The sequence below is a fragment of the Lontra canadensis genome, unplaced genomic scaffold, assembly GCF_010015895.1.
Source record: "Lontra canadensis isolate GAN:19392208 unplaced genomic scaffold, GSC_riverotter_1.0 scaffold9, whole genome shotgun sequence".
Classification (NCBI taxonomy): Eukaryota; Metazoa; Chordata; class Mammalia; order Carnivora; family Mustelidae; genus Lontra; species Lontra canadensis.
In genome coordinates, this window is record NW_022631003.1 from 35,219,709 (window position 1) to 35,243,479 (window position 23,771).

Below are 23,771 nucleotides of genomic sequence, written 5' to 3' on the forward strand. Positions count from 1 at the left end.
TCTATTCTGTTCCATTGATCTATGTGTGTGTTTTTGTGCCAGTACCATGCTCTCTTGATGATGACAGCTTTGTAATAGAGCTTGAAGTCTGGAATTGTGATGCCACCAACTTTGGCTTTCTTTTTCAATATTCCTTTGGCTATTCGAGGTCTTTTCTGGTTCCATATAAATTTTAGGATTATTTGTTCCATTTCTTTGAAAAAAATGGATGGTACTTTGATAGAGATTGCATTAAATGTGTAGATTGCTTTAGGTAGCATAGACATTTTCACAATATTTATTCTTCCAATCCAGGAGCATGGAACATTTTTCCATTTCTTTGTGTCTTCCTCAATTTCTTTCATGAGTACTTTATAGTTTTCTGTGTATAGATTTTTGGTCTCTTTGGTTAGGTATATTCCTAGGTATCTTAGAGTTTTGGGTGCAATCGTAAATGGGATTGACTCCTTAATTTCTCTTTCTTCTGTCTTGTTGTTGGTGTAGAGAAATGCAACTGATTTCTGTGCATTGATTTTATATCCTGACACTTTACTGAATTCTTGTACAAGTTCTAGCAGTTTTGGAGTGGAGTCTTCTGGGTTTTCCACACATAGTATTATATCATCTGTGAAGAGTGATAGTTTGACTTCTTCTCTGCCGATTTGAATGCCTTTAATTTCCTTTTGTTGTCTCATTGCTGAGCCTAGGACTTCTAGTACTATGTTGAATAGCAGTGGTGATAATGGACATCCCTGTCGGGTTCCTGACCTTAGCGGAAAAGCTTTCAGCTTTTCTCCATTGAGAATGATATTTGTGGTGGGTTTTTCATAGATGGCTTTGATAATATTGAGGTATGTGCCCTCTATCCCTACACTTTGAAGAGGAAGGGATGCTGTACTTTGTCAAATGCCTTTTTAGCATCTATTGAGAGTATCATATGGTTCTTGTTCTTTCTTTTATTAATGTGTTGTATCACATTGATTGATTTGCGGATGTTGAACCAACCTTGCAGCCCTGGAATAAATCCCACTTGGTCGTGGTGAATAATCCTTTTAATGTACTGTTGAATCCTATTGGCTAGTATTTTGGTGAGAATTTTTGCATCTGTGTTCATCAAGGATATTGGTCTGTAGTTCTCTTTTTTGATGGGATCCTTTTCTGGTTTGGGGATCAAGGTGATGCTGGCCTCATAAAATGAGTTTGGAAGTTTTCCTTCCATTTCTATTTTTTGGAACAGTCTCAGGAGAATAGGAATTAGTTCTTCTTTAAATGTTTGGTAGAATTCCCCCGGGAAGCCGTCTGGCCCTGGGCTTTTGTTTGTTTGGAGATTTTTGATGACTGTTTCAATCTCCTTACTGGTTATGGGTCTGTTCAGGCTTTCTATTTCTTCCTGGTTCAGTTGTGGTAGTTTATATGTCTCTAGGAATGCATCCATTTCTTCCAGATTGTCGAATTTGTTGGCATAGAGTTGCTCATAGTATGTTCTTATAATTGTCTGTATTTCTTTGGTGTTAGTAGTGATCTCTCCTCTTTCATTCATGATTTTATTGATTTGGGTCCTTTCTCTTTTCTTTTTGATAAGTCTGGCCAGGGGTTTATCAGTCTTATTAATTCTTTCAAAGAACCAGCTCCTACTTTCGTTGATTTCTTCTATTGTTTTTTTGGTTTCTAGTTCATTGATTTCTGCTCTGGTCTTTATGATTTCTCTTCTCCTGCTGGGTTTAGGGTTTCTTTCTTGTTCTTTCTCCAGCTCCTTTAGGTGTAGGGTTAGGTTGTATACCTGAGACCTTTCTTGTTTCTTGAGAAAGGCTTGTACCGCTATATATTTTCCTCTCAGGACTGCCTTTGTTGTGTCCCACAGATTTTGAACCGTTGTCTTTTCATTATCATTTATTTCCATGAATTTTTTCAATTCTTATTTAATTTCCTGGCTGACCCATTCATTCTTTAGAAGAATGCTGTTTAGTCTCCATGTATTTGGGTTCTTTCCAAATTTCCTCTTGTGATTGAGTTCTAGCTTCAGAGCGTTGTGGTTTGAAAATATGCAGGGAATGATCCCAATCTTTTGATACCGGTTGAGACCTGATTTAGGACCGAGGATGTGATCTATTCTGGAGAATGTTCCATGGGCACTAGAGAAGAATGTGTATTCTGTTGCTTTGGGATGAAATGTTCTGAATATATCTGTGATGTCCATCTGGTCCAGTGTGTCATTTAAGGCCTTTATTTCCTTGTTGATCTTTTGCTTGGATGATCTGTCCATTTCAGTGAGGGGAGTGTTAAAGTCCCCTACTATTATTGTATTATTGTTGATGTGTTTCTTTGATTTTGTTATTAATTGGTTTATATAGTTGGCTGCTCCCACGTTAGGGGCATAGATATTTAAAATTGTTAGATCTTCTTGTTGGACAGATCCTTTGAGTATGATATAGTGTCCTTCCTCATCTCTTATTATAGTCTTTGGCTTAAAATCTAATTGATCGGATATAAGGATTGCCACTCCTGCTTTCTTCTGATGTCCATTAGCATGGTAAATTCTTTTCCACCCCCTCATTTTAAATCTGGAGGTGTCTTCGGGTCTAAAATGAGTCTCTTGTAGGCAACATATAGATGGGTTTTGTTTTTTTATCCATTCTGATACCCTGTGTCTTTTGCTTGGGGCATTTAGCCCATTAACATTCAGGGTAACTATTGAGAGATATGAATTTAGTGCCATTGTATTGCCTGTAAAGTGACTGTAACTGTATATTGTCTCTGTTCCTTTCTGATCTACTACTTTTAGGCTCTCTCTTTGCTTAGAGGACGAGACCGGGTCATTTTTATTTATTAGGGCATATTCTGAAAAACCCTTATTTTTGGAATTTTTTTAGCTCATTTTAACTTAATATATTCATTGAAAAGAATAAAGCTTTTGTGTTAAATCAGGTTCTTTGCATTTGTTGTTAAGACCATGTAAGATCGGACTTCTAATCTTAGCTGTACTACTTAACTAGTTATTGACACTATGCAAATTATTTAACTTTCGTTAAACTTTAATGTTTTCCTCTATAACATGAGGTTGGTAATACTACAGAAATTACCTTACTGGGTTGGTGTGAGATCTATGAGATACTACCCGTAAGGCATTTAGAACATTATCTGTGCTCAGATGTTACTGTCATCATTGTTGTCATCAGTTCAAATGTGGCTCCTTTGCAGTTCTCTTGATTCAAATAAGTAGAGACTTATTCATTTTCTAGTGTGTGTATGTACTTCAGAATATGTAATAAACTACTTAGAATAAAAATAATTAGGAAAAAAGTTACCATTGCTATTATGATTGATGTTATTTTAAAATCGTAAGTTGGCATTCATTTGCTGGATTATTTAATTGTGCTTCATTTTGTTAAGGTAAAAACTTGATATTCCTTTTGAAATTTTAGGTATCCGTGGTGAAATCAATGTAATTGTCAAAGTAGACCTCTTCAATGATTTAAATCGATTTAGGCAATCGTCGTGTGGAGTCAAATTCTTTTGTAGTAAGTAAATGCATTTTATTTCACATTTAACAGGGTATTTAATTGTCAAATATAGGTAATCAAATTAATACTTCAGAATGCTAATGGAAAACCTATTGTACTTTGGTTTTAATACCTAAGAGAGAATTGTCCATTTTTCAGTAACAATTCCTGGAGCTCTGGGGACTATTTATTTGATTTTAAAGTGAATGAAATCTATTTCTTCCAAGTTCTTAGAAATTTTTGTTAGAATAGTCCATTGGGGCATGAGGTATACATGGTTATCATGACTACGAGGTTGGAGGAGTTTGTGGAGCAGCAGGAAGGAGACCACCCTTCCTGACCCTACTCTGGTTTATACTCTAGCCCCTACTCCAGACTCTGGAAGAAATCACACTAAACATTGGTGGTAACAGTTGCTTACTGCTGGTAGAATGACTGGTGAAGATTTTGGATTTTTTCCAGAATTTCAATGAAGAATCCATGTATTAATGAAACAACTTAATCTTTTTTAGTTAAATCTTACGTTAGTAATATTGGGCATGAAGGTGAGAATTGATTGCAAAACCACTGCATAATAATACAACTCTGAAATATCTAAGAATGACTGGAAAGCAGTTTGAAAATGAGGGTGGGATGTGTTTTGCAGGAATGCTAAAAATTAATTCATCCTTACAGAAATGAGATTGGAGTGACTGTGGTCTAGAAATGCAAAATGTGATAGCATTTGCTACAGTCGTAACTGAAAACCAAAAAACTCAGGGAATATACCCAAACTTACCTATACCATATGGTGAATAGGAGGAGTCTGCAGTTCATCTAGGCCACATGCTGAAGGAAAATCACTGCCTTGTTGCATTGTGTATATGTTAAGTATGATATTATAACGAGTTAAGTGATGCACTATATCTGAACAGTAGCCTGTGCTACCTTGATGTCAGCTGGTTATCAGTAGTCAGCAACAACGTAGGGGGAGATGGACTTGTACTTTCACAATCAATGAAAACAAATCCCATGCTCTCTAATATCTACATTTGGGAAAACAAACTTGATGAGGCTACATGTGTTATGCTGTATAATCAGACTTAATTCAGATAGACCATCTAATACCATCTGTATTAGGTAATACAGATACGGAGCCATTTGTGGTGGGTGGACATGTATATTTTGTAGAAGTCTGCAGTAGTCTTAGAAAGCATTATTATCAGACATCAACTTATGGAGAAGCTTACAGCTTTTTTTTTTTTTTTTTTTTTAAGATTTATTTATTTTTTTGCAAGAGAGGGAGAACATGCAGGTGGGGATGGGGCAGAGGGAGAGAATCTTCAAGCAGAGTCCCCACTAAGCAAGGAGCCTGATTTGGGGCTTGATCCCAGGACCCATGAGGTCATGATCTGAGCAGAAACCAAGAGTTGGACTCTTAACTGAAGGGAACACCCAGGTACCCCATAGGTTTTCCTCTTCTACCAGTAGGTCAATCTCTGTGAAAAACAAGCTCTAAAGTAATTTCTCATATTTATCTTATTAATTTCACAGTGATGAATATTGCCAATTAAAGTTTTCTTTTACAAGTTAGAACAAGTTGCTTTGTTAATGTGTAGAAGATATGACTATATTAAACTTTGTGTAACTGTCAAAAAAGAAAAATCCAGTGGTATTTTATTTTTTTACTTTTATTTTTATTTATTTTTTTTAAAGATTTTGTTTTTAAGTAATCTCTACATCCAACGTGGGGCTCAAACCCACAGTCCTGAGATCCAAGTGTCATACACTCTACCAGCTGAGCCAGTCAGGCTCTCCTCTAGTGGTATTATAGTATAAGACATTGTTAAGGTAAGTGCTGAGCACTATAACCAAATATTGTGATGCTATCCAAAATTAAATAGGCATCATCTACAGCTATAGTCCCTCAAGTGCCATGAAATATGGGCTGGCATTGGGCAGATGTAGGCAGTCATAGCCAGCCTGGATTAATTGGGTTGAAAACTCCTAAGTAGTTGAGTTAGCTTTAAGGCATGGATATCTATTTTAAGAGACTAATTTGGGATAGGTGTTCTTAGGTACCCCCCCCTTTTTTTTTAAATTGTTTTGCTTGTTTTTCTTTAGGTTATCCCTTTTTTGGATCTAATTAGATCTTATTTTAAATCTAACGACATTTGGTATTATTTATATTAAATGATTTTGTTAAATAGTATAGTGACTACTGAACCAGTTGGCCATATGGCCATAGATTATTGGAGGGGCACCTGGGTGGCTCAGTTGTTGAGCGTCTGCCTTTGGCTTGGGTCGCTGTCCCAGGGTCCTGGGATCGAGGCCTGTGTCAGGCTCCCTTTTTGGCGGGAAGCCTGCTTCTCCCTCTCCCACTCCCCCTGCTTGTATTCCCTCTCTTGCTGTGTCTCTCTCTCTCAAATAAATAAATAAAATCTTTAAAAAAAAAGATTATTGGAAATTGCAGGGCTGTATGACTCCTCAGATTATGTCAGAAAGGTAATGGTTTTCACTTTTGAGGCTGCACTGTATGTTGTAAGGAAGAACTTTTTCGGAGGGCTTTGAATAAAGTTTTTTGTATTTATTACCCACTTTGTACCTATTTATACAGTGATTACCTAGCTGACATTCATTTTGGTTTTTTAAACTTTGTATTGAATGCTATCTAAGGTTGTCTCTGGCTGTTTTCCAAATTATAAAAATATAATTTGTATGTACTGTTTTTACTATGTGAAGAAAAATAAGAGGTCTTATTACAGAAAATGATTATTTCTAAGAACGATATGGAATTTAGAAGACTGATTGGAAGTATGACTATTATAATTACATTAAATTAGCACAGTAAAGGTGTTCTTGTATTATATATCCAAAAGGTAAGAATTTAATTGAACATTTTTTTTTAAATTGAATTTAACCTTGTTATAAATAGAAGCATAATAGAAAATTTCTTTCAACAGCAACATCTATTCCAAAGTGCTATAGAGCTGTAATAATTCATGGTTTTGTAGAAGAGCTTGTGGTCAACGAAGACCCAGAATATCAATGGATTGATCGAATTCGTACACCAAGGGCATCAAATGAGGCCAGACAGAGACTCATTTCTTTAATGTCAGGTATTTAAAAGAAACAGCTTCATTACTGATTTACTTAACACTGTTAAATTTTCACTTCCTTTTGACATGCTATGTGAAATTTTACAGTGAAGGCTATGAATTGCATATGACTGCTTCTCTGCCTTTGCCCAATCTTTCTGAACGTACCACGTTGACATCTTACGAGAGGAAATCTGAACCAGAAGCTTATACTTCCTTCTTAACTAGGCAGTAAAAGGAATTTGTGCTCACGAAGTGGCATAGTGGAAAGAACCCTGAGCAAGGAAGTAGGAAACTGGGTTCTAGTTTTCCTTCCTCTAGCATTTATTTATAGTCAGAGTTTAGGTAATCTCTCTAATGTTTTTTGTTTCCTTTTCATAGTTCTTCTCTGACAATATGTTTTAGCTCCCTGTCCTTCTTCCTGCCATTCTTACCCCATTACTTTTTTTTTCTTTGAAAAACTTGTTTTTCATTTAAAATGTATATGTACATATGTATGTGTATATATATGTATGTATGTATATTCACATATGTATATCAGACAATAAATGAGTATAAATGTTATATTTAATAAATATAAATGTTGTATTTATATATAATAAATTTGTTTTTAAATATAAAATATAAACACATTTATATTATATTAAAAATATATCAATTATACTTTAATATTTATAAATCACTATAAATATATTTATACTTACTATAATATATAATGTTATTTAATATATTAAATAATATATCTTTTTTGTTTACCTCTGTATTTCTAGCACTTAGAAGAAAGGAAGAATGCCAGGCACATAGTACACAACCAAAAATTATTTGGTAAATGAATGCATGAATGAGTGAATCTTAATTTTGCTGCATCTGTAAAATGCAACTAGTTAATGTCTTACCTCCCTGAAATTAGGAGGCTAGAGCAGATAATCTTTTAGGTTCTTTTCAAGTTCTAAAAATCTATGATTTTTTGACTTTTTTTATTGCTACCATATCCAGCTTTATATTATGTAATGTGAAGATCTAAAGCAGAATGCATTTTCTTCACTTTTTTTGCAGGTGAACTGCAGAGGAAGATAGGCTTGAAAGTGCTTGAAATGAGAGGAAATGCAGTTGTTGGGTACTTACAGTGTTTTGATCTGGAAGGTGAATCTGGGTTAGTGGTACGAGCCATAGGAACAGCGTGTACACTGGATAAACTAAGTAGCCCAGCAGCATTCCTTCCTGCATGTAATTCCCCATCCAAAGAAATGAAGGAGTAAGTATGAATCAATGAATCGTTCTTATGGAGCTTTTTATCTTTTACTTTTATGTTTTCATTTGATTTGAAATATTCTAGTAGGGTTGTTTAACATACATTTTTTAATATGGTGATTTTTTTTCCTGTGGTAATTTTTATTATCAGAGATGACCATGAAAATCTGAAGCTTATTCTATTTAGCTATTCCTAATAATTTATTTATACTTTCTTAATACGAAATTCAAGTTAAATAATGTAAGACTAAACTTATTTCAGATCTTTAGGCACTGTATATTCAGAGCATAAAATGGGTATTTATGGAATTTTTACTTACTCTTTGGGGAATGCTTAAAACCCAGTATTATACCTGATAATCCAATTATGCTTATTATTAGCCACATAGTATAGAAAGGAGAAGTATAGCAGGAAAGATTGACCCATGCAGGGGTCTCCTGCAAATGTTTACAGAGGACAGTTTATGTAAATAAAATAATTGAGTATAATTAAATAGGGAGTACTGAGGATTGTGTAAAGCAGATGTTGGCAAACTTTTTCTGTAAAAGGCCGGATAGTAAATATTTCACGCACTAGCCATATAGTTCCTGTCTTTGTTTACCAAAAAAAGGAGTTTGCTGTTCCTGAGCTAAAGGAATTTAGGCTCATACATCTTATAAAAACTGAGTGTGATTCAACAAAACATTTTGGTTGGCTGGATTTGGCTTATGTGATATCATTTTTGTCTAAGGCAGAAGATACTCAATGTGGTGGGATGGTGCTGTCTACAAGGAATGTTTAAAATGAAAATTTTCTGTCATAATGATTGGGGTGTGGGGGCAGATCCTGGTTGGGACCTAGAAATGCTCACTGTTAATACACAGCAAAGGACAACTCTGTACAATGAAGACTTGTTCCATCCTAAATGCCAGTAGTACTTCCATTGAGACCCACTGATTTAGAGATTCTTCTAGATCAAGGGTCAACAATTTTTTTTTGTAAATGACCAGAAGATACAGGTAAATAATAATTTAATCTTTGCTCATAACTATTCAGCTTTGCCATTGTAACATAAAAACAGCCATTGACAGTATGCAAATAAATGAGTGTGGCTGTGTTCCAGTAAAACCTGATTATTTACAAAACAGGTGCAGGATGGATTTGACCTGTGTAGTTTGCTGACCCCTGCCTTGTATCATCAAGGAGTCAGGATTCTGTAATCAGAAAACCTGAAATGCTTCCTGGATTAACAATAGTCAAGAAAGGTTGACTAGAAAACAATCACGATCTTTTTAAAAAAAATTTAATTCCAGCATAATATACAGTGTTCTGTTAGTCTCACATGTACAATATGGTGATTCAAATTTTTTTTTAACAATATTTTTAAAAATGAGATTTTCCTGTTAAGCTTATTCTGTTTAACTGTTTCCTGTTAGTCATGCAGATTAAATTTTAGTCATGAGAGAGCACAGTATTATGTATATGTTGCCTGATTTTATTGGAAAGTACGTTGGCAAGTGAAATGACTTGTTTTAAATAAATCGAAGAGTGAATTTGCTCTATATTCCATTTAAGATATGTTTTAAAAAGATAAGAACTGCCTCCTGCCACAGGTAGAGTCAGATTGCAGGTGTAACTTCTTGAGGGATTCACTTTTTATTTTCTTTTTCCACACCAAATTTAAGTAAAGACTTGAATACCTCCTTCTCATGCCGTCCTCCAGCTTTCTCTAAGTTGCCTGAAGGGGCCTTGCTTTTGCAGCTGTGATGTCTGAGGGTTTCCTCTTTTCACTAAATTATTTAGTAGAAAGAGAATATTATATTGTCTGTTGGTGTCTTAAAATGATATAGTGATAGTAATGGAATATGTTTTGGCTACATTTAAGAATAATTCTGTTAATGTAAATCTTCTGGGATTGTGTAAATATTCTGCTTTTTTAATTTTGCTGTAGCCTGTTTGCCCCAAGTTGCCAAATATTCACATCATGAAGAATTTAAGTTGCTTCATTAAGATTTTTTGAAAGACATCTTTCTACCTCAGTCGTGCTATTAAAAAAAACAAAAACAAAACAACTCAGTACTTGGGCTGCTTTATCTCAGCCAGTTTCTTTGTATTTTTGATAATGGATTAATTTTGGTTGCTAGTTTAAATTGTTTTATGATTCAACTGATTATGATTATTTTGACATTTAATTACAACATTGATTCTGGAGAGGAATTTGATAAAAGGTAGTTTGGATTATGTTCCTGTCTGAATGAATTTAATATTAGAAATGTCACTGGTGTATTACTGCAAGGTAATCTTTCATGCAAGAAGACTGATAAGAATTAGAACTCCAAGAATACATATGGTGATGGTCCATTATATTTGGATTTTAACTAGATGTCATAACTTGAGGCTTTTACAATGTTCGTTTTATTTTATTCATTTTATTTTACCTTTATTAATACTGTGTTCTACTTAATTGTTTTTTTTTCCCCTTTCAGATATTTAGTGTAATGAATGATATAAATCTCTTTGGTATTTCCTTGCTGAACTATCTCGATGGTAGAAAGTGCATTTAAATATGACGTACTGCTTCTCTACTTTGAAAAAAAAAGTACTGTTTAAGAGATGTTAGCTGTAATTTCTCCTCTGTACAGTACTGATTCTTAGAATTTTTAACTACATTAGTCACTTCAACAGAGAAAGAGAAAACAAAAACGAAACCTCACTCTGTTGTTTGTATACAAATAGGTCACCAATAAGATGTTTGATTTTTATCAGTTGTATTAAACACATTTTTATTTTAAACTAGCAACAAAAACAGAAACATTGCCCTATCGTAAAACCAGTGATATTTTCAGAAAATAGTCTGTAGATTCTGTGAAGGACCATTATTATTGCCCGTTAATGGTAGCTCATGTTTGAACCTTGACAAATTGTGATTGCTGGGAATGTTCACTGGCCAGTAAAAAAGAAGAGGCCAGGAAAAGTTGAACTCTTGATCTGCTTTAAAAAAAAATGGAGATATGGTAGTTTTTCAGAGTGTATTCACATATGATTCTTTTTCCCTCCTTATGCATAAGCAAAGGCACTGTTTAGTGAGATAATTGCTAATATGAAGTAAAGGATTCTTAGTTGTCTAATATGCTGTTTTTCCCTACCCAGTGTAACTATGCCCTCTTAGCAGAATTTCTTCATGAAAATTTAAATATTATATGTGAATATATATCTGTGTGTATGTGATGAAAATATATCTATACATCCACATAGATATGATCTATTGCAGGATGTCAGTTGATAAAAAATTTCAATTCAGCATGTAGTTTAATAGACTCTTTAAATTTAAATAATCTATTTGAGAGCCACACAAAAATTATCTACATTGTTTTTTATTAATGTGTTTTGAAAAGCAGTGTCCCCTTGTTTTTGTTTTTGTTTTTGTTTTTTTTTTTTTCCAGTGTAATCTGGAAAGCAATATACTTGGAGTGCTGAAATACTGGAATGTTTATATTTGCTTATATCCATTTAGTTTATTTTTCTTTATGCTGTCATTTTCATATTCTTTAGTACCACTGTCTTGCTATTATAGACAGAAACAACTCTGTTAAACTTTCTTTATAGAAAAATATAATTACATGCATTCAGTTTCAGAAGCAGCATAAGAGCTTTATATTTGACTATTCATTTTTATGGGTGTTTTGTCCCCGTGTAGTAAACTTTATGGTGATCAAAAATATTTTAAAGCAACTCAGAATCCAAATCTTAGTCTTTCTTATTTAATGCCACTATTCCTGTTTTTCTTATTCACAATCCTAATTATTAATCTGATCCCTTAAAACTATAACTGTATCCTAACAAGTTAGTATTTAGCTATTCTTTTTAAATTTCAGTCTGTTTTTTTGCATGTTGGGGGTTAAAAATTCCTCTCCCCTAACTAAAGCTCCTTTGAAATTATTTTAACATAACTTTGCTATCTGTTGTATGTATTGTTTTCTTTTCTTCCACTTTGACTACAAATTCCCTCAGGTCTCCGCTGGTTCATCCTCCAAGCCATGGATGCCGCTCGACTCACAACAGCCCAATTCACACTGCTACTGGCTCACGACTTACTCAGAACTTCTCTGTGTCTGTTCCCACTCTCATCTATACTGGTACGAGACTGCTCAGACTCCAGAGCTGGGGAAGGCAGGCCACAGGCAGAGTGGCTGTAAAGGGCAGGCAGGCAGGTAGCGTAGTGTAGGCAGGTGCCACAAGTCTTTGCTTCCTCCTTTTCTTACTTGAAGTCCAGCTGCAGTGAAGAAATCCAGTATGTAGCCACCACAGAGGCTCTCACTACTCTGAAGTGAAAGTGTTCTAGCTTCCAAAGTCTCTTCCATAGATCCTGTAAGAACCCTATCTTATGTATGCATCCTGTAAGACTTAGGAGTATCCTCCAGTATGTGTTTTGCCATTATTTCTGCATTTGGTTAGAAATAAAATTGATGATTGGATTCTAAATGAAATAGCTGTCAAAGCTTCTGATTTTCTTATTTTATTTATGTACAAAACCTGTTACATAGTAGGGTCTGTTTTATTCTGTGGAAGAGAGCTGTTGGAAAACAGGTAAGCAACTCTTCTGCATAAAATGCAATGGTTCTGTGTAGCTATATTCATTTTTCTCTCTGCTGTGTTTTTAGCTGTGGCACTCTTGATGCTATAGGATAAGGAAACATTTTTCTTTTGAAGATATCTGTGTGTGCAAATATAAAAACTATTCTGAATATTTGCACACACCATTCGCAGCATCATTTTTTCTTTGTAACTTAAAAAAGCATTGTTTATTTGAAAGTATTTTCAGTCATGTATTTATTTTTTTTGTTTACTTTTCCTTTTAATATTTTTTACCCCCTTAGTCTGTCATTTCATGCTTCTTTGCTTATTTACTTGGCTTATTAACTGTTTCAGTGCAGATAATTATTTATCTGGAGAATGATGAATGGTTAAACAGCAATTGGTTGTCTTTGGCCTCATACCCAGCTCCACACTTAAGAAATGACTGCTGGCCCTGCCCAATACATTCCTGGTGTTTGGATCATGCTGCCTTCCGTCAGGTCCTTTGGCACATGATTGCTTAATATTTCTCCACCTTCTTCTGGCAGGATTCCCTTCAATGAAGATCCCAATCCCAATACTCACTCATCAGGACCCTCAACCCCTCTGAAAAACCAAACTTATTCCTTTTCACCTTCCAAGTCCTACAGTCGACAGTCCTCTTCTTCTGACACAGATTTGAGTTTGACACCCAAAACTGGTAAGGCGCTTCCACCCACCTTTTTCTTTTTCTTTCTTTCTCTCTCTTTTTTTTTTTTTCCAGATTTGTTTCTGTTCTTTATTAGCTTTCCATCCAAGGCTTTCCTCCTCTATTTTTGGCATTTAAGTTAAAAGATAATAGAATACTGATCATTTTCAGTTACTACCATTAAAATATGAAAATTTCATATAGCTCAGAAATTATCTTGTTCAAAGATCTGTATTTGTTGATTTAATCATAGTGTAGATATGAAGTCCAGAATTTATTTTTGCATGTAGACATTTTTTCATTTCATGCTCATATTATGAGGAATAATATCTTAAAGCTTTTGAATAGAAGGTAACATTAGTGGTTTGCAATCCAATTCCTCATGTAGTAGAAACATTTTCAAATTCAATTTTCTTTCTATTTCTGAATTTAATTCTAAGATTTTATTATGAAAAAATTTTTAGAATTGAAATGGTTATATTGGAGTACATATATCTATTAACTTCTTGCTATTTCAACTGCTTGGTTTTGCTAGTCTTGCTCTCTAGGTTAAAAAGTAGCATTTTTGCTTTACTTATTCTTACATATTTCTCAAGGTATGCAATTTATAGTTTTTCCCTCTCCTATTTGTATTTTGATGAATAATTTCTGTGAGTTTTTGTGAATGTTTTATGATAAAAATTGTTTAAAAAATCAAATTATTTCATTACTTCTTAAAGTAGAATTGTTATTCAAATCATTAAGAAGAATAAAATGTAAAAAGTTAAAAAGTTAGTGGTTAACAATTTTTATAAATATTGTTTTTGTCTATCAGTTTTCTTTCCAGATTGATGAAAACATTTTGCATACTTCCTGTGTCATTTTATCATCTTTAATAACCTTTTGTGTGTTACACAAGAAATTTATAAAATGATCCCAGATTTTATGAAAACAATGAAAAGAAATCAACTTTGAAAACCAGTGCTAATTCTAAAAAAGGGAATTAAAAAGAAAGCTTGTAGATTTAGTATCTATTTTTATATAAATGTAGTCACAGAGTGAGAGGAAGATAATTATGGATACCTAATTTTTTGAAGACAATAGCTTTATTCTTTATTTACGTGTACATAATATGCATAACGTCTAAAAATCATGAGATTTTTTTTTTAAACATATTTATTTTAGAGAGCACGCGCAAGCCAGCAAGCGGGTGTGCGCACATGCTCCTGGGATGGGACTGTAGAGAGATCAGAGAGAGAATTCCAAGTAGACTCCCTGCTGACCACAGAGCCCCACGTGGGGCCAATCCCCTGACCCTGAAATCATGTCCTGAGCCAAAATCAAGAGTCAGACACTCACTGACTGAGCCACCTAGGTGCCCCAAATCATGAGATACTTGATAGTAATTGATGCTATTTAATGTGGCATCTTAACCATATTTATACTATAAAAACTGAACCATTCCAACCATAGTGAAATGTGTGTGCATTTGTTTGTTTATTTATTTAAATAAAGGATGAGATTCTGGCCTCCAAATTCATGCCTATCAAAACAAGAAAGACTTAGAATAGTATTAAAGAATAAGTTTTCATAAAAAATTTTTTTCAGGCTTTGAGCATTGGTTATTTGTGTATTCTAGGCTGCTTTTCAATATTTTTATCTGTATTTTATTCTTTGTCACATCACAGACAAGTTTTTGGAAGTATTTTCTTGGTCTTTCTGTTTCCTTTTCTTTAATTCACCAAATGGCCAAGTCGGAAAAAGATTGTCAAGTAATAAGTTAACTGAATCAGATTTGTGTTCCCTTATCTTTCTCATAGGCAATCAATTGTATTATCAATGAAAGCTTTTTTACATTTTATTTTCTAGTTCTAAAATTTTAGTTTTTAAAGATTTATTTATGATAGTAACTGATTCTCATGTATTTCTGTATTTATCATCTGATAAATAATTTATCAGATGATATAATTTATGTATTTATCATCTTCTAAATAATTTTGTATTTCTACTATCATATGCTAGTCATTATGTTTAATAGCATACTTACAGAACATTAACAATTTTTTAATATTTTCACTTATTGTGAATCCCTAAATATCTTTGAATATTCCAGAAGAGATTTGAAATGACAAAATTACAATTGTTTTAAAATTTCTAAAACTATAATTGAGTGTGTGTTTCATTAATTCTTTGTCTTCAAATTTACCTATATACAAAACCAGTCTCTTGAGGAATAGTGGGGGTAAGCTGATTATGATTGATTGATTATATGCAACCGGGGAACAAAAATAAAGTTAACAAAGCTTTAGGCTGAGAAAGTTGGTTTTCTGTTTGTAGTTAAAGCTATTGTATTTTTTAAAAGATAGGTCTCATTTAAAAAAAAATTCATATTGATTTATTTCTATAAATTCTGATTTTTGATGTTTTACAAGGCTTTATTTTCATATTTTTTTCAAGTACTCAACTAGTAGGAGTGGAATTTTAGAATGCTAGTGTTAGGATATTGATTTGACACGTGACTTAAGCTAAAAAAAAGTCAAGCTTTTAACCATGTATAGTTTTTGTGATTTGAGAGTGTTTGCCCCTTACATACTCAAATCCTTGTAAATGCAAACAGTATTATGATCAAACTTGAATATTTAAAATTTTAGAGGAAAAAGAATAGGAGTAATATATATCTCAAAGATGCACAGAAAGAAGTTAATATTTATTTCAAATTAGTGATGGCAACCATTTAATGTGGTGCTGTTTATTTTTTATGGATATTAAATTAAAATACTCATAAGTGATATGTTTTAGTAACATTTGAAGAACTGTACTTTGCCACTTTAGATAATGTTTATATTTGAGGCAGTGAGTTTCTGGCTTTAAAAATTTACAAAATATACCTTTTAACTTTATACATTCTTAACCTTAACCCAACCTTAACCCAAAAAAGGCAGGTTATTTAAGTGTTTTTTGAGAAATCCGCTCCAAGTGATTATAATGGCACAAAATCCCATGTCAGTGATTTAATAAATTTTAACAAATGCAAAGTTCTATGAAGGTTTTACTATGTTTTAGACTATGCCTTTAATTTATATTGTGTTGGATAGATGGTCTTGCTAATGACTTCATATGCTTAGTGTAATTTATGTAGCATTTTAAAATCCATTTTTACTGTTATGTTTTGCTTCATCATTGCTTTCCTTATTCTGCATTTTCTGGTCATCTTCTGAATCTGCATCTTTTCTCTGCTACTTTCCTCCACAGCACCTTACTCACAGGGGCCTAGGATTTACCTGTGTCCCAGCTCCCCCTCTCTCTCTTGTGGTTCCCTTCATCTTAAAAAGTCCTGTCTCCTACTCTCGGAATCTAGCCTTCCCCCTCATCATTCTAGCCCTGTCAGCCCAGTTCTGAGGAAAAGTGTTTCTTTCAGTGAAGAGCTGTTCCTGGCTGCTTCTGGTAGGATCACATTATGTCAGCTTTTTAATCCCTTTATTTTAACTCACCTTTGAAAACAAGTAATTATTTCATACTATTAAAGAAGTATTGGGTGTCTTGCACAGGGCATACTTCTTATTTTTCTTATTGGTGGACAGAATTAAATGATTACAGTGATGGTTGAGGATTACTGGTTGGATAATTATGAATATTCTGCTGAAGTCATTTTATTTATTAAAAAAATTATATGTCTGAGGACATAGATCTGCATATTTCCAAGGATTATTGGGTTTTATTTCTAGAGTTTCTGTTTTAGATGCTTTACTTTCTTTCCCTTCACACCAACTCCATTCACTTCGGACCTGCACCATCATGTTGCTAAGCCATATGGTTACATTAGTAAATTATTCTGTTTGAATTGGTTTAAGTCTCATTTTGGTGGTATTCTTTCTTTATCCATTTTTTTTCTGTCCATTGCATTGATTTTCAAATTATTCTGCTGTATTTTCTGATGTTTTATTTACTTCTACAAAATTACATTTTATTTTATGGCTTTCAATATGCTTCATACAAAGATACTAGTTTCATTTCTATGTTTAGTATTGTATAGTCTCTAAAATCCATATTTAGGTTCCTACAAGAAAAATATGTTCCTTTTTTATTTTTAAAGAAGAGAATGGGACTATACACATGCTAACCTTTGTTTCCTTATCCAAGAACAGCTAAAAATGTGAAAGTAAATTAGTTCCTTTTTTAAGTCATTGCAGTAAATTTGTATGTATCTTCAGTTTTGAAAGGGTGGGATTGAACTGTTAACTCTAGTCTCTAGAACACTGGCTTCTCACCTGTCCCCTACTTTCTATAATTCTTTGATCATAATTGGTCTATTGGTACTATCAAAAGAATAAAATAAAGTAGGGAAAGAAATTAAAACTTAAGCCTTTAAAAAATACATCTTAGAGCTTGGGAATATAATTCTTCTCATCCATAGCTATGTACATTTGTGATGTGTCTATTACATGTCTGTGATTTTTAGTTTTTAAAAATATTTTATGTTGATTTTTGCAAATGAGTATTGAAAACTATGAAAGTTAATAGTGTTTTGTCATGAATGTTATATTTAGGAATGGAAAGTTACCAGAAAATAGATTGGACTATATTTCAAAATTGCCTAAAATTCATACTCTTTAGAGAATTTTGGAATATTTTAAGTAAGCACAATTAAATGTGCTTCTCTCTATAGTTACTTTTAAACAAACATTTGATGTTTCTAGATTTCTTTTAGTAAGTATTACTAAATTGTGAGCATAGTAAGTACAGTTGACCCTTGAGCAACACACCCCTGCGCAAATTGAAAATGGGCATATAACTTCTGATTCTCCAAAAGCTTGACTATTAATAGTCTACTCTTGACCACAAGCCTTACTGATAACAGTCAATTAAAACAGTTATAATACATGTATTATATACTGTATTCTTGCAATGAAGTAAAGCTGAGGGAAGAAAATGTTAGAAGAAAATCATAAGGAAGAGAAAGTGCATTTATAGTACTATCCTGTACTTATTGAAAAAAATTAATGTATAAGTGGACTGTGCAGTTGAAACCCATGTTGTTCAAGGGTCAATTGTAATTGGTAGTATCTTGATTATTTTGTATTAGAAGACTCACTCAACACTTCAAAAATTGAATATTATACAAAAATTCATACATTAACAAAATTTTAAAAATAAGTTTTAGAACAGATTGAATCTGAAACTCACTGTGATCAGTTTTAACATCTAAAAACTTTGTGAATAAAATAGTAAAATATGTGCCTAATTGCATGTCAAGTACTTTAAATGTTTATATCATTTTAAGAGATTTTGACTCATGATAGTTATGAAGGTGAATGCAGTTAACTTTCTGTTTCTATAGTTGTTTTTTGGTTGTTATTTATGTACTGATGTTCTGTAGGAATGGGAAGTGGTAGTGCTGGAAAAGAAGGGGGGCCGTTTAAAGCTCTTTTAAGACAACAGACTCAGTCAGCACTGGAACAAAGGGTAAGAGACACTCAATATTCTCTATTCTTACACTGTTAATATGATTTTATTATCATGCTTCTACATATTTATAACTTATTTCCATAAACTGGTTTGATCATGTACATGTAACATAATTTCAGAGTCCCAAAATTTATTTAAGGTATTAAAGAAATTTGTTTATGAATAATTAATTTTAATTTGGAATTCTGTAACTTTTTTTTTTGTCCTCTAATCTTTTATTAGAAATAATCTATTTGGAAATATCCATTGAGTGATGAAATCATTTCTCATCTTACCTTAAAATTATAATATACAAAAGGAAATAGTGGACATTTTTCAGAAAAAAATATTTCAGTTGTGCTATATTAAATATCTTTCTTGGGGTGTGTGGGTGGCACAGTTGGTTAAGCATTAGACTCTTGATTTCAGCTCAGGTTTTAATCTTAGGGTTGTGAGATTGAGCCCGTGTTGGGCTCCATGGTGGGCATGGAGACTACATTAAAAAAAAAAAAAAAGATAATTCTTCAGTAAATTAATATATTTATATGCTGAGATTATTTTTATGGTTGGCCAATCTCAGGGGTAAGAAATGCACAGATTCAGTATTTCTACAGATTAACATAAACAGTGTGGTTATTTGGTATGTGAATACATCTCTTTTAATTATTATAAGTTTAATGTTTAGTTAACTTTGTTAATTGGGAAAATAAAGAGTCACAATTTTTGGATGATTTTTCTCTTTTTTTTTTGTATAAACTTCATTGCTAAGGGAGGATCGCCTCATAGGTTCTGTAGAAGGCGGGTATGTTTCTGAACATGTGTGAGAGCCTTTTTCTTGTATTGGTAGCTGTTCTAGTTTTAATCTTGATCATTTAAGTTTTATTTAAGCTTTAACAAATGTTGCCAGCTTTATTTCTTTTCGTAATGCATTTTAAAAAAATTTATTAGTACTATGAGGCTCATTTTTTTTCTACTCAACTAACACAGTGCATGATTATTTATATGTTATGTCAGTTATTTTAAGGCACAGTCCCATAGCTTTCATTGTGTCTGATTTGGAAGTTTATAAGCATTTACAGAATTTTCTTTTACATGTTCCCATTTTACACTAGCATTAAAAAAAAAGATCAAACAGTAAATACCTTTAAAAGAATGCATTTTTTTAAAAAAGATATTTCATCTCTAGAGGTTAGCTTTTTGAGAATAGGGTTTTCAGTTTCTGTTACTACAAACAATATAACAGTTTCCTTTTTTAGACTTTCTTTACTGTGCAGAAGTATCTGTATGTACCCTTTGACTTGCAGACAAGGTTGGGGGGAGCAGAGCAGAGCTGAGCTAATCAATCAGCATGATGAGACATTAGAGGTACAAGGTGGTTTGCTTTACCCCTCAGCAGGCAGCTTTTGCACTTGAGCTGCTTTCACAACTTGCAGGCATATCAGCTACTGTTGTGCAAAAGCCCACTTAAACACTGGGACCATTTATTGAAACCAAATATAAAAAGAGACTGGAAACACAGAGAAGAGGGTCAGGGGGAAGGTATGTGTGACTATTTCTTAGGCCAGAATGCTCTTACCTCCTCCCCACTCCCAGTTTTACATTCTCTACAGAGTTCCTTATACTAGGATTATTCCTTGTAATTGTTCTAGAATTCATAGGAACAGAAAAACTGGTATGAGATATGAGATTTTGCCTGTATCTTGTGCCTGTGACTTTATTATCGATATTAAGAGCTTTTGTAAACATCTAGCTTTAAGAGAAGAAAAATACTAATCAATAAAAATTGTTTTAAATTTAGTTTGGATAAAATTTATGTTTTCAAATATGCTTTTAAACATTCTTCAAGTTTTGGACACATTATTACATTGGGTATACATTTCTAGATAATCTTTATGGACTTAACAGGAAAGATGTGGGAGAACTATAGTTTTCATTTACAACCTTATAAAATCCGAGTTGGTAATATGTTTATGTTACCTAACTCTGCAGTAGTTACTTGAGTTTATGAGACTACCTCACTATCCTGGGTACACAATAAATAGAACAAGCTTCGTCTTTAGCTTTCCCATTCACCTTTGGTGGCCATTAGTATATCTTTGTTTTGGGAAAAAATTTGTACAGAAGTATGAAGAGTTTTTCCCATATGTGTTCAGATATGCCTTAACTCTGTCAAGTTGAATACTCGATCGAGGTGAACATACACTTAATATCATTTTTATATTCATTTTTAAAATATTAATTTCTATTCTTTGCCATCCTTCATAAATTGTATGGCTTCCCCCCCGCCCTTAGGAAAAGAGAACCTTTGTCCAGCATGTTTTATTTAAAGGGTTCAAGTAACAGTTTTCAAAAATAAAAGTGTTACAAAATCAGTGAAAAATAAGTTGACAGGATCTTGGTAATACGTGTCAATTGATTAGGAGATAAGATGTAGAGATACAAATTTGATTACATTTAGGGTCTACCTATGAATGATTTGATGTAAAGCAAATAGGTTTACTTTTCAATATGACTCTTCTTTCATTTATAAGAAAAATGAAGTTACTTTTCAGATGCTGGGAGATATATTTTTCTTCAGTAAAGAAACCTAGTTGACTTGGTTTAACTTAGTATTTCCCAAATATATTTTACAATGGAATCTGCCATGTGAAATACCTGTTAGTGAGGACCACACTTTGGGAAACATTGATATAAAGCAAACTCTTTTAATAATTGTGATGTTTTCAATAATGGGGTAAAATTATATAATAAAATCACAGTAGGAATCTGGCATGGAGTTTTTTTTATCTAAAAAGTTGACTCTCATTTCTTGGGAAAATAAAAAGAATACTTGGTTGAAAAATAAACTATTTAAATATATTCTAAGAAAAATTCTATTTAAATGTTAAAAAATTACTTCCATTGTGTCCCCAGATTTTCCAACTAGCCTGTCTCTGAACACATGGTATTAAATAGATTTATGCTGTATGCATTTGGCTTATTGTCAAAATGTCAACATACAAATTTCCACCTAGTTGTACCACAAGGCAAGGCACTTTATTTTTTTTTTAACTTTTTATTTTTAAGATTTTATTTATTTATTTGACAAAGAGGTCACAAGTAGGCAGAGAGACAGACAGAGAAAGAGGGGGAAGCAGGCTCCCTGCTGAGCAGGGAGCCCTGTGCGGGCCTCGATCCCAGGACCCTGAGATCATGACCTGAGAAGGCAAGGCACTATAAATATTAGGACTTTACAGAGAAAATGTCTTCTGTGGTCCTGAAATTCTCATCTAGGCATTGAAAATGGGTTGGGCTTGGCTGATCTTAAGGAAGCTGTTCTTTTCAGTGGAAAAGAACCTACAAATTCATCAGGTATAATGATAAACTAGAGATTAAAACCAACACCTTGTCTCACTGTTTTAATCAGAAATTTCAAGAAGCCAGATGATAAGGCTTGTTGCTCACATAGAGTTGAGGCCTCCTTGACTCTCACATTAGCGTACGGGAAAGATTATAAAGTATAGTTTTAAGATACTTTGCCGAGGTCTGGCACTCTGTAAGTACTTCACAGTAGTCACTATGTAGTGGGGGTAGAGATGAGCGCTATTTAACAGTCACTGGTAGTCACTGGCTACTGGTGAGAGGGGTGGAGGTGATAGGTATTTAACAGTAGGTATCTGCAATAGTTTTTCTGAGAGAGTTATCTGAAGATGTAGTTTTGGTTGAATAACCATGCCATTTTTATGTACTTCAGGTTAAATTTTGTGTGTTAAATTAGGTGTGTTGATTGGACATGTAGGACAGAGTTTAAGTTTGCAGAGTGATCGTCTGCCTCTTTGGACAGCCATTCCCCTACTTTTTCTACCAACTCTACTATGATGCTTTCCCTCTTGTCTCTTTGTATCCCATATTCTGGAATTTAGGAAAAAGAATCAGAATCTCAAGTAGAGAAATCATTTAGGTTAGTTTTTATACCCACCTAAATTCTTATATTCAGATGTTTTCCAATATGTGAATTTACCTAACTTATTACTCACTTTCAGAAGAAAGTACAGCTTTCCATTTAACTGTTTAATTTCCAGTGTCTCTTGTCCAGAATATTTAAAATGTTTAAGTATAAAGATTAAATGTAAAGTGCTTTTTTCTACTATACTTCAGTATTTTGAGAAAATTTAAAAACTGTCTACTTAAAATTGAAAAAAATCATGAAGGCCTAACTTAGGTAAGATATTTAAGTTTCTAATAGCATAAACTTGGATGTGAGGGTGATCTGGCTGCGACATCTGTCACCCCACTGATCACCAGGGTTGATTCGGCTGATCTGGCTGGCTAGGCGGGTATCCCCTTCCTCCCTCACCGCTCCATATGCATCCCTCCCGAAGCTGAGTGCTCGGTCGAAGAGGACGACCTTCCCCAATAGAGAGACGACCGTTCTTCGGTCAAGGGTATACGAGTAGCTGCGCTATCCTGCTAGAACCTCCAAACAAGCTCTAATAGCATAAACTTATTTGTATATTTCTCACTTAAAACTTATATTTAAAAAACTCAGGTAGAAATAAGGAGGCATTTTTGACTAAATATTTTATAATACATGTAAGTGAAATTCCCTTCCTATCCTCCACTTTTTTCTTTTTGCCTGTCAGCTGGGCCAAACCTATCCATTTCCATAGATAGGTTTTTACTTTTTTTTTTTTTTTAATGTAGCCTAGGTTTTTCTTACCCTTGTTAATTTAAATATTACTTTTAAATTCTAACTGAATTTATTTCTAAATTTTCTCTATATTTTATACTTTGTCTTCATGGGTTATTGAAGTGTGCAGGACTGTTTGCCTTTGTGCTAAATGACTCCAAGTTGCTATGCTTTGTGAATTATGCTTTGGTGAGTTTGTATTCTCCATGCTTAGTAGCCAGTCAGTAATCTTGCTGCTTTTAATGTGCCTGCTTCTAGTAGTATTCTGTATGTCTTTATCTCTCAGCTTTCATTTGCTGCATTTCAATTGCTGTGGTCAGAAAAAAAGATATTGCTAGACTTTAAAATATGTTCCTAAAATTATGTATTTATAATTGCTGAATGGCATAGTATGGATATGATCTGTAGGGATTTCTTATGAATCAAGTACATAAATTTTAGTACTTGGAAGTATGACAGTTCTTTTGACTGTTGAGAGCTCTGTTTTGCTTATTTTCCAGCCCTCAGTTATGTTCTGAATAGCTGAGGCTACTGGTAAGTGACTTCTGGTTAAGTGAGCTATGGTAATCTTAAAGCCATATAAGGCAGATATTAAATTTTCCTTGCTTGCATCCAATTTTGTGTAATG

At 33.3% G+C, this 23,771-nt stretch overlaps 1 protein-coding gene and 1 pseudogene across 14 annotated transcripts in view; both read left to right on the top strand.

The window, feature by feature from the left end:
• Window positions 1–23,771, top strand: part of C2CD5 (C2 calcium dependent domain containing 5) — a 101,468-nt gene that overhangs the window by 23,857 nt on the left and 53,840 nt on the right. For 6 of the 14 annotated variants that reach the window (XM_032855276.1, XM_032855284.1, XM_032855279.1 and 3 more), the window contains exons 5-10: window positions 3,402–3,497; window positions 6,422–6,577; window positions 7,613–7,811; window positions 12,911–13,062; window positions 18,407–18,492; window positions 19,244–19,276. In XM_032855276.1, coding sequence (XP_032711167.1) covers window positions 3,402–3,497; window positions 6,422–6,577; window positions 7,613–7,811; window positions 12,911–13,062; window positions 18,407–18,492; window positions 19,244–19,276 — 722 coding nt within the window. Of the gene's footprint in view, window positions 1–3,401; window positions 3,498–6,421; window positions 6,578–7,612; window positions 7,812–11,798; window positions 11,924–12,910; window positions 13,063–18,406; window positions 18,493–19,243; window positions 19,277–23,771 lie in introns of all 14 variants that reach the window. The other 8 variants (XM_032855278.1, XM_032855283.1, XM_032855287.1 and 5 more) reach the window with 3 other exon arrangements.
• On the top strand, window positions 3,911–5,608 carry LOC116866364 (annotated as a pseudogene).